Below are 12,209 nucleotides of genomic sequence, written 5' to 3'. Positions count from 1 at the left end.
AATTAATTATTTTTCATATTTTTAACTTGAAGTAAAATTAGAAGCTCAAACTTTTCAATGGTAGTAATAGTGTAAAGTAAGTAACTTTTGTAACTGAAGAAAAATACTAAATCGTCTGCTCCTGTTTTTGAGAGTGAAAAAATACCATTTGTCAGCGGTGGAGCATCTTTAAGAGTAATTACAAATTAATCAACAATGACTTAACATAATGCAGCAATTATCAACGCATAATATCTATTTGTAGTATACAGATTCTTACAATAATCTCAATTCTGGACTTGGACGATATTGTATTCACCTGCTCAACGTTTATAATAACCTTTGTTTTACTCTGAATAAAATACAGATATTTAAACTCACCCCATTTCATAGAGGATTTGACAACATCCCATTGGGGGTCACATTCTGGTGACCTTTATACTAGGGGTCACACACTGGTGACCTTTATACTAGGGGTCACACACTGGTGACCTTAATACACATTCAAACACAATTTCTCCACCGAAATTGCAGCTACATGTACATCTGATTCAACTGAAGACATCATATACATATATCAATCCAAAAGGTCACCACACCGTGACCCTATCAGTATGTTGTCAGATCCGATATGAAACAGAGCGAGTACGAGGGTCCGTATTTTAATCAGAATGCCTTTGTTCATGTGTGACTTACCACCAGTACGGACAATTTTTAACAAGAAAACTTAAATGTTTTACAGTAAATGGAAGCACAATACAATATATACTGGTAAACTATGTACACCCTTTCTTTCTCATACTATGTATCTAATATATCCACAGTAGAAGTCTATACAGCTAATGTTTCCAAATCTTATATACAGTGGCCACTTAATCAGGAAATGAAACACAAGACTGCCTCAAACTAAACAGATTTCAACACATGTACTAAATAGCCAGCTATTTTAGCTGAGTCAATATTTTGCAATTTTTTGGGGATACAAAAATGGTTGCAAAAATTTAATCCAAAATTTTTTTCTAATTCCTTATAATTTTCTTCTTCTTATTTTCTGTGAAAATCACAAAAAAAAATAAAAAAAATATCCAACCTTTATTTACTAATAACAGTTATCTTCATTCTGCATATGTGAAAAGATCTTTGTACTATGAACTTTCTGTCAAAAGAAAGTTCAAATTCTTCCTTTTAGGAGGCCAGCCTTTATTTGAAAACAAACTTCTTGTGGTTTTAAAATTTTGCTGATACTTCTGATTTTTGAATTTCAAGCTTTTTGATATTCAAGCACAATTGAATTGACAACCATTAAAATGCCCCATTGATACACTCAATGGTAATACATTGTTACACGACACATTTTCTGATGAAAAAATGTGATTATTATATGGTTTCTGATAAAAAAATTATGACACATCTTATAACAGGTTAAGAAATATGCAGATTATAAATTTATACCCTTGTACAATGCCCTTCAGTAGTCAAACAACTTGTACTTTCTACATAATTATATTGAAGGTCTTAAAAAAAATCAGCATAAATGTGTGATGCCCAAAGTTCATATGCAAATATCCATTGACTACAACATGTTTAACCCATTCATCCCTGAACACACATTTGGACCCTTCTGATTCTAAGGCTGGAACAGTTCATTATAGATTTCTAGGGGTGTATAAGGTCAGGTAACTCTGGCACATATCTGTACATTCCGGACAAGAAAAGCTGTCATGAGTCTTACTCTGTTGTAGCCATCTGAAAACACATTTTGGTGATATGCCCAACTTTTGCGTGTGAAACCTAACTCATTCACCCCTGAAGACACATTTAAGCTCTTAAAAATCAAAGACTAGATCAGTTCATTATGGAATTACAGGGGTGAATGTTACATCATTTTGATGAGATATGTCCAACATGCTGTTGCATCTGTTCCTCTCTATCCCTGTAGTAGCACTGATGGTGAAATCTTATTATCAAGGCTAAAATTGATATTAGATCGTCAAAATGTTCCACCGAGACTTAAAACATCAAAACAAATGTCACACACCCGTACTGGCTTTGACAGGTTGTACTTGACAATCGGCATGTCTTTGGAAGAACACTTGGCACAGACTAGGCGACCACAATGGCGACTGTAAAATAAAACATCATCTTTTATCTTGTATTCATAAAACACAATTAAAGTTATCAAAGTTTGGTATAATGTAAACCAACTTTCTTTCATGTGCTATTTTGCAATCCATGTAATTTTGCGAAAGTTAACTCCGTGAATTACCATATATAATATTACTGATAGGAATTTTGATTCAACTTTTCAATCCACGAATTTTAATCTTCAGGAACTAGGTTTGAAATAAAAATTGCAAAAATTTATAGCTGTGAAAGAAGTTTGGTTTAAAATGTAGTTAAATTTGAATAGATAACTAGGAACCATGGTAATCTTACATGTTTCATGAAATTCATAATACACCAATTGACTAATGTAATTTTCCATTATTTTAATAATACCTAAAAAGTAAGAATTTCAATAAAGATCTCGCAGAAAACTTTAGAAGAGTAGTAAAAAAGCTTACAGATATGGGCACAAACTTTTCTCCGATTTTAAAATATTATTATTATGATCAAGTCTCCAAATTACCCCATGAACCCAGTTCAATATCCTCTAATTTTTCCTTACATTCTTAAATTTCAACTGATTTAATTATTATTTTTTTTTGTGTATGTGTGTCAATAATAGAAATACTTATTACAAACTCACCAATGATGTTTCCTTGTTTTAATACTAAATTTGACAGAACATTCTAAGCACACTTCACCCTCAGACCATGGTGGCTCCTTTGATAACATATCTGTTAACAAAACAAAATGTTATCACAAACTGGTTCAATTTTGCATGTTAATATAGTATGACTACAAACAGATATTTTATACAACTTTCTATGGAAGGATTTGTAACAGTAGCAGAAACTTACCTAATAATACAAACAGTGGTTGTTTAGTTGCTAGCATCCTTGATGCTCCAGGAGTTACAATCACACTGACGTTATATCCACCCTTGGACTATCTCAAAGTAAAACTGGAGGCAGTTCAGGAGAAAAAAACTGACCAATCAAAGGCCTGCAGCGATTTCCTTTGAGTTTTCAGTGAGAGCAACTTCAAAAGTCACACAGTGAACCACAGCTTACTTTTATACAATTCTTTTGATGTACATCAAAGAATCAAATTACTTGTGTCGACTCTTTTGCCTCCAGTTTTACTACGAGATAGTCCAGGGGCGGATATAACGTCAGTGATAGTAACCCCTTGAGTATCAAGGATGGGCTGCTATGGAAACTGTTACTTACCTAATAATTTAAACAGTAGTTGTTTAGTTGCTACCGGAGCATTAAATATACTAAGTCCTTGTTTGTTCATAGTTCCTAAACGAGCCCCTGACCGGACAAGGCTCCGACATAAACTTCCATTTCCGTTGACATAAGCCAAGAGAAGAGCTGCAACAAAAAGATTTTTTCAAATGCAAAAACTAATAATATATAGGTAACAGTGCATCAGAAGGATAATTTATAGCAGATACTGATAAAATTCTGACTTTTTCTAAATCTTAACAACCATTTCTACAAATTGAGCTGTCTAGTCGTCTATGGTCAACCCAGTGTATGTCAGCTGAGCTGTAGCAGCAATTTTCACTTAAAGAAATTAAAAAACAAAATACCAAAAGAGACCGATCATCTTTTGATAGACATGAATCATGACTAACACACAAAAATAGAAATGTTGGTAAGACATATATATGCCCCCATCTCCGCATCAAAGCGAGATGTAACGAGACATGACAGGACGGAGTGGACAGAGCACACAGATTAATAACCCCCGATCCCTATTTCATGGTAGTGGCCCGACACCTTAGCCACCTCGTACCTGTGTTGCCCTCGGCGTCTGGTCGGTCTATAGGGTAGTCTGGCATACTTTCCCTGAAGAGTTCGAACACAGCTGAAGCAGAATCACGGCCATACTGAGCTAATACGTGGATTGACATCTGACCTCTGAAAAAGTTACAAATAGTCAAATATTAAAAGTAGGCTAAATATTGATGATCAAACATACAGATATTTGGGTATACTATAATCCCACTGTCTTATGTGCTATTTATTGTTGCGAATTTGGTTATCCAAGTAAATTGCAAATATTTATCTCTGCTAGTTAATACAAATATCACATATATCAATAGGGATATCCATTAAATGTTTATATCTACGAATGTTAATCTTTGTGAACTTGTTTAAGCATTGATGTCACCAATTTTTAATTTCATTGTGGTAGGCAAGAAATTTGTTTGCTAACTTTGTGAATCCATGTAGCGGATTCCTACAAAAGTTTGTCAACAAAATTTCTTTCATAACCCGATGAAATTAAAAAATAATCAAAATCAATGCTTGGCGCCCACCAAAGAATGATCTATGTCTGACAATGGAAAGAGGGATCTTTTCTCTGCTTTTCAAACTTTTGCAAACATACTACATATAAAATTTGAGACAGATCGCTTCAGTACTTTCTGAGAAATAGCAGTAACAAACTTCAACTATCAAAATCCAAGATGGCTCCTTGGCGGCCATCTTGTAAATCGATCGGTCCCAAATCGAAATATGCACAACTAGGGCCATAGAGGAACCTATATATGAAATTTGAGACAGATTCATTCAATACTTTCTGAGAAATAGTGATAACAAACTTTAACTATCAAATTCCAAGATGGCAGCCTGGCGGCCATTTTGTTGACCGATCGATCCAAAAACGCATTATGCACAACAAGAGCCCTAGGGAAACCTACATATGAAATATGAGAAAGATCCCTTCAGTACTTTGTGAGAAATAGCGATAACAAACTTTAACTATCAAATTCCAAGATGGCAGCCTGGCGGCCATTTTGTTGACCGATCGATCCAAAAACGCATTATGCACAACAAGAGCCCTAGGGAAACCTACATATGAAATATGAGAAAGATCCCTTCAGTACTTTGTGAGAAATAGCGATATTAATCTTTAACTATCAAAATCCAAGATGGCTGCCTGGTGGCCATTTTGTTGACCGATCGATCCAAAAAACGCATTATGCACAACTAGGGCCCTAGGGGAACCTACATATGAAATTTGAGAAAGATCCCTTCAGTACTTTCTGAGAAATAGCGATAACAAACTTTAAGTATTAAAATCCAAGATGGCTGCCTGGCGGCCATCTTGTTAACCGATTGGTCCCAAAATGCAATATGCACAACTAGGGCCCTAGGGGAACCTACATATGAAATTTGAGAAAGATCCCTTTAGTACTTTCTGAGAAATAGCGATAACAAACTTTAAGTATTAAAATCCAAGATGGCTGCCTGGCGGCCATCTTGTTAACCGATTGGTCCCAAAATGCAATATGCACAACTAGGGCCCTAGGGGAACCTACATATGAAATTTGAGAAAGATCCCTTCAGTACTTTCTGAGAAATAGCGATAACAAACTTTAACTATCAAAATCCAAGATGGCTGCCTGGCGGCCATCTTGTTAACCGATTGGTCCCAAAATGCAATATGCACAACTAGGGCCCTAGGGGAACCTACATATGAAATTTGAGAAAGATCTCTTCAGTACTTTCTGAGAAATAGCGATAACAAACTTTAAGTATCAAAATCCAAGATGGCTGCCTGGCGGCCATCTTGTTAACCGATTGGTCCCAAAATGCAATATGCACAACTAGGGCCCTAGGGGAACCTACATATGAAATTTGAGAAAGATCCCTTCAGTGCTTTCTGAGAAATAGCGATAACAAGAATTGTTAACGGACGGACGGACGGAAGGACGGCGACGGAAGGACGGACGGACCACGGACAAAAAGCGATTTGAATAGCCCACCATCTGATGATGGTGGGCTAAAAATAATCAAAATCAATGCTTTTAAATAATTTTTCAGACAACTTATTAAAACAAAATAATTTCAAGCATACGATTTCATTGATTTCTCATGGGATTATTTTTCGAAATCAATACACAACTTCGATATCTCTATATATTAGGGTTTATCTTACTTGGCGTTGACGGCCTCAGCATTGACACGCGACTCTGTAAGTAAAATCCTAACTGTGTTGAGATTTCCATGTTGAACGGCTACATGTAAGGCTACAATAAAAATGATGACAGTTGGGAAAATGACTTTTAACAGAATTCTGTAACATATCAGTAAACTTTAGTCTTTTAAAATTACCTAGTAATGTAAACATTTCCATATGTCTTTGAATTTTGCTTCTATATTCAAATTTGCATCAATTGTTGTTTTGATTTCTCTCTCTGATAGTTAAATTCACAAAATTAAATCACATGAAATGAAGACAGTTTACAGTAGAAGAACAGATAAATGTGTTAAAGGGACAATTCATTCGACGAGAACATTAAAATTTGTATATATAACGGAAAACCCCCAGTTCTAATGGAAATTAGATCAGTCGGTTTTACTGTGATATGTCGGAACATCCCATGGTGGTGAAATGCGTGTGAAATGTTCAAACTCACTCGCTGTCCGCCATTACACATTGTGGTCGAATATCTTGTATGCTGAACCCAGTCCCTTGCTCGTAGAGTAATGCTACTTTTGTCTAGAACAGCTCAAATCGCTCTGACAGAAGTGTGTTTACCTTATTAGGTGAATTGTCTTGCCTAAAAAATCATTATATCACCTCCACAGTGCTTATGTAGTTCATTTGTTTAACGTGCGTGACTTTGGCTCGGATGTTGGTACAGCGTACATATTGTACCTGCTTAATCGTATTGATCAACGATTTGTAATTACAACGGTATCAATTAAAATACTAAACAATGACGTGGAATTTGTCAATATCTTATGTTATATATTTCATAAGAAATGTAGAACAATACATTTATGCCATATTTTGCTTCTTGGTTATGTAAAAGAATTAGCGTAAGTGAATTGTCCCTTTAAATGAAAGCATAACCTTTATGTCTATTGACAATAAAATATTTTGATATAAAGAAATAAATACGTAAAACAGTCTTTCAGTAGTGGATATAATGACAGTGATAGTAATCCCTGGGACATTGAGGATGATTTAGTCCCTGAGTCCTTAATTGTCTGAATAACACATTTGAATTACAGAAAACTGCAAATGTCTTTTAAATTATGACCTAAATCTTAATTCTGATGCTTGACAAAACATTAGCGCTTACAATATATTTTCATGAAGAATGAAAATCAGACATGTAATGCTTCATTATGTCAAACAGATGTAAAGAGAAATTTTACCATTGTTGAGATTTTCGTCGACGACATCATAATCAATTCCGTTCTCCAGGAGTATACTGGCAATGACGGAGTGATCTTTGAGTGCTGCTAAGTGTAGTGTCGTCTCGTTCTTTTTTGTCTTAGCGTTGACATCAGCTCCCGCTAGTAACTACAAAATATACATCATAAACATATACATTAAAAGTACAACTAGTAACTACAAAATATACATCATAAACATATACAGTGGACCCACGATCATCCGGACGCCGATAGTCAGGAAAACTCACAATCTGGAAGGTAATGTTAGGGAACCGATTCCGAATTTTGGGTTTGTGTTTTGAAAAAGAAATACGTTTATCTAATATTCTTAACATAATTATATAAAAAACGCATATAAAACATAACAAACAAAGTATTTATTAAAATACAGGTATATTACATAAAAGCCTATCATCGATTACAAGGTAAAGGTGAGTAACTCATACGTGACAATTTAATTGACTAAGAACACTGAATTTGGCAGTCCGTAAAACTTGTAATCCGAACGGTTTAGGCTGGGAACGAAGGTGTACGGATTATCGAGGGTCCACTGTACATTAAAAGTACAATCAGTTTAAAGGAGAAGAGAAAATAGAGTTTCCAAACTGAAGGTCAAAGTGGGACACCCCATCTTCAAAATGGACGCTACCTGATCTAACCTTGATAATCAACCGAGTCAAGTTCCACTTTACCAGGTAATAATTCCTGTTTCTCAAAATCTTCACTACACAAAAGATAAAAGCTCTGAAATTATCTTCAAGGATGTCCCAAAAATATTGGGTTTTTTTTTCCGTTTTTAATCACTGGGTAGTTTTCATCAGGATGCCCAATATACATGTTTGTTTTCCATTTTCTTATTATTTCCTATTCTGACAATTCAACTTGTAATGCACAATCCATTGTTAAGATCATCTATAAATGATAGTTTTAACGATGAATGAGTGGATCATGAAGAAATGTTTTACCAGATTCCTGACAATGATTTCGGAGCCTGCGGTGACAGCTAAGTGCAGTGGAGTGAGTTGCTGCGAGTCTTGGACGCGAGAGTTTACGTTGGCGTGGACACTAATAAGGAACAGTACACTCTCTATATCTGACTTCTGTATGGCTGTGTGAAGGAAGTTTCTACCGCGGTTATCGACCTGTAAACCACAAAAATATGAGGTTAAACTTACAATAAATACAACAAGTGACAAAGATAAATGGCTTTGTCAGATGTTATAACATAGATAAGAAACCTGACAATTAACATACAATTAGAGACAATTAAATAAGTTAAGTGACCTAGCTGTGTGACCTTACCGATCCCATGGTCAACTGACCTTACTATATGACATGGTTGAGTGACCAGAAAATTTTTTCCAACTTTAATTATTCAACATAGAAATCATGAGAACCCTTACCATATCATGTGGTTGTGTGATGTTGTACAACATGGTTTAGATACTAGACCTTATCAAATGGTTGACCTTCCAACATGGGGAATATCACATGGTCGAGTGACCTGACTATATTTCATGGTAGAGTGACCTCAGCATGGTTGAATAAATTTACCTGTTCTGCGGCGGTTGGTTCCCTATTCAATATGGCCTGAGCAGCTTTGTTGTTTTTGGTTGTCATAGCAGCAGCAAAGGGAGTGAATCCTTGTTTGTCCCGGACGGTGAGATCCAGACTTGGATGGGACAGCAGAAGGGAGATAATCACCGGATGCTGGTTCTCTATGGCAATATGGATAGGGGTCTTCCCTTCAGTATCCTACACAAATGAGAAATGGAATTAGAGGAAAATTACTTCAAGGATAAAACTGAATCTACTGAACAACTATAGGTGAAAGACTAAATTTAGAATTAAAGTGTATATTGGTAAATTATAAGCTGACCATTGCCCTACTTAAGTATTGATCTTTGATGTAACTAAGCATTGACCTCCTTGAATATTGACCTCTAACCTATCTGAGCCTTGACCTATGACTTACCTGAGCATTAACCTTTTGACCCACCAAAGTATTGACCTGTGACCTACCTGATCATTAATCTCTGACCTAACTAGGCATCAACCTTTGACTTATCTTAGCATTGATAACTGGCCTATCTGACCTTTGACCTACCTGAGCATTGACGTCTGCTGAATGTTCCATAAGACACTGAACAACCACTTCCAGTCCCCAGGTACAGGCCATGTGTAATGGTGTCTGCTGGTCTCTATAACAAAATTACCATAGCAACTGCATGTGTACCAGTTTATATACAGATGTAGAAGTTCACAAACCAATACTAATGTAGCCATAATTTTACACTTTTATAAAACATATTTCCAAGTAAACATAACTGGAATATTGTAGACAATTGTATTTGTAGCATCCTTTCAACTGAAGATTCGGACAGACGTTACATAATTACGGTAGTCACATGAAGTTCTCAGCAACAACGTTATGCAAACTTCGGTTTGTTTGACTAAATGTGACCCACCTAGCGATGTTCAGTATTTATTTGATTTTCATCAAAATTTTCCTAATCATTATCATTCATGTTGACTTTGATTTAGTCCTGTCTCTGCATGATTTACAACAGGATTTTTTTTCAACATTCTTATAAATCATGAAAAAGATAACGCAGATACAGATATTGGGACTGCAAGTTAATTTCTATTTCAAATATTTTCAACAAGTGAGGATTATTTTGTAGCACTATAACAGAATGACCTAACTTCTCTATTTGGTCCTGTGCCTTATAAAGTTATTTTAATTACCTGGCTTCCTCGTCCCCTTCACCATTTGGTCCGGGTCGCCGCGTCGCATTCTTGTTACAACCGCTGTTAACCAGTTATTATGTTAAGTTAGCCAAATATGATACTTTTTGTTTTTCTGAAATTCAATATTCAATAACATAGAGATATCAAAAATTAACAAGATAACAATGTATTATATGTTATAGATAAAACAGGAGAAAATGTAGTGACCAGACCAGCATTAAAACCCATGACCTCTGAACACCAGCAACTTAAATGAGTCGTGCTACACTTATATGCACTTATGATTTCTTAAAACTAAAAAAAAATATAAAATTGCTTCATTTAAACCTAGGGATTTCAATTAAACCTTGGGATTTTTTATTTGCTAAAAGTTTACCATCAATTGTATTATTAGATCCATACCTCTTAATGAGAAAACAGGCGACAGCTTCGTTGTTCTCATCTATGGCTCTGTGGAGGAGTGTCTGCTCACAGCTACTGGGGCCTTCGGACCATAGGTCAAGGTCACAACCATGTTTTACCTAAATATCAAAGGTCAAGGTCACAACCATGTTTTACCTAAATATCAAAGGTCAAGGTCACAACCATGTTTAACCTAAATGTGAAAGGTCAAGGTCACAATCATGTTTTATCTAAATGTGAAAGGTCAAGATCACAACCATGTTTTACCTAAATATCAAAGGTCAAGGTCACAACCATGTTTTATTTAAATGTGAAAGTTCAAGGTCACAACCATGTTTTATCGTAATGTGAAAGGTCAATATCACAACCATGTTTTATCTAAATACCAAAGGTCAAGGTCACAACCAATTAAAAGTGAAAGTTCAAGGTCACAACCATGTTTAAACTTAATGTCAAATAACATTACATTTTAATGATAAATGGTATACTATTAGATAGAAAGATATGGCAATTTTGCATTAATGTTTACCTGAATAACACTAAAATACATTATCTGGTAATTTGAAAAACTTGCCATGGTATTCATTTGTTTGTGTTTATCTGCTGAATTCTTTAGAAATATGCCAAATATTGTGTCTTTTTGGTTATGATTTATCATTTTGACTTTTTCTTTATAGCTTACATGACCAGATAACTCAATGAAAATCTCGGAGTTCAGAATAAATGTACCAGTATTTGAGCAATGTCCTCTTGACCGGTGTCCAGAGCTTGCCAAAGTGGACATGATTTCTCATGGTCAAGCATGTTCATGTTAACACCTCTTTTACACAGCATGTCCACAACGACCGGTAGGTGGCGCTGTATAGCATGTTGTAGCGGAGTCTCTAGTGAGTTGGTTCTGAAACAACAAATGACACACATAGTGACTTATTGTTTAAACTAAAGCACAATACATTAAATTTACAAACAACAGTAAAACCCTCTTGACTAGTTTTTGTGTTTGAAATTAAAGATATAATTGTGCAACTCCAGTTTGAGTTTGATCAAATATTGTATAGCATGAAACGGTTGTTTATATAATGCTAACATTTACTTGCAACTGATGTGTTTATAATCAATATCATTTTTAAACTATTAATATTTCTTTTCTATATCATAAAGTTCATTTAAATCATTAAGCCCTGAAATTTCAAAACCGAATATTGTAGTCTTTGATTTGGAATAGCCTAAATATAACTTCTTGGGTGTAAGATCGATCAAATATGTGATTTTTTGGTATGTAAACAACCATGCTATAGAACAACCAAAACATATAACTACCCATATGCCCGGACATATAGCATTTCTGAGTTAAAATATTAATAATGAGTATTAAGTTATAAATGTTCATGAACCCATAACCAGATTACATGTATATCTTTTATCTCACCACTGATATAAAGTAAATACATCTTCACATTTCCTCAACCGAACATTACCTTATGCAATATTAGTTTAGTACATGTGACAAAATTACAGAATGATGTCCTGATTGCGGGAGAGAGAACACATGTCTTCAACTTTATAGAGCCAATTTTTAAATATAAAATTATTTTCTAACAGAACAATTTAAGAAGCAGGTCCATATGCATATGGTTTGCACATATTCTAAAATACAGTCTCAACCTTTTTTTTAACTTAGTTCTAAGTAAAGACATTTGTTTATAATCCTGGAGCCTAGTTTAATGATGTGTATTTTTCTTGTTAAAGAAGCATGTTCCATCAGCT

The 12,209-nt window shown here is 34.9% G+C and overlaps 1 protein-coding gene across 2 annotated transcripts in view; it reads right to left on the bottom strand.

Annotated features, from left to right (window-relative positions):
* Positions 1-1,639: 1,639 nt before the first annotated feature.
* LOC138331489 (rabankyrin-5-like) overlaps positions 1,640-12,209 on the bottom strand; it is a 30,157-nt gene continuing 19,587 nt past the window's right edge. For both annotated transcript variants that reach the window (XM_069279156.1, XM_069279158.1), the window contains 12 exons: positions 11,172-11,340; positions 10,443-10,561; positions 10,038-10,100; positions 9,397-9,490; positions 8,844-9,044; positions 8,255-8,431; positions 7,269-7,416; positions 6,040-6,130; positions 3,889-4,013; positions 3,315-3,461; positions 2,729-2,819; positions 1,640-2,102 (listed from right to left, as the gene is read on the bottom strand). In XM_069279156.1, the coding sequence (XP_069135257.1) occupies positions 1,970-2,102; positions 2,729-2,819; positions 3,315-3,461; positions 3,889-4,013; positions 6,040-6,130; positions 7,269-7,416; positions 8,255-8,431; positions 8,844-9,044; positions 9,397-9,490; positions 10,038-10,100; positions 10,443-10,561; positions 11,172-11,340 (1,558 nt within the window). In that variant the 3' untranslated portion in view covers positions 1,640-1,969. The remainder of the gene's footprint in view (positions 2,103-2,728; positions 2,820-3,314; positions 3,462-3,888; positions 4,014-6,039; positions 6,131-7,268; positions 7,417-8,254; positions 8,432-8,843; positions 9,045-9,396; positions 9,491-10,037; positions 10,101-10,442; positions 10,562-11,171; positions 11,341-12,209) is intronic.

This window comes from Argopecten irradians, chromosome 9 (assembly GCF_041381155.1).
Source record: "Argopecten irradians isolate NY chromosome 9, Ai_NY, whole genome shotgun sequence".
NCBI classification, from domain to species: Eukaryota; Metazoa; Mollusca; class Bivalvia; order Pectinida; family Pectinidae; genus Argopecten; species Argopecten irradians.
Note: the sequence above shows the minus strand (reverse complement) of the source record. Positions and strands in the feature narration are given on the sequence as shown.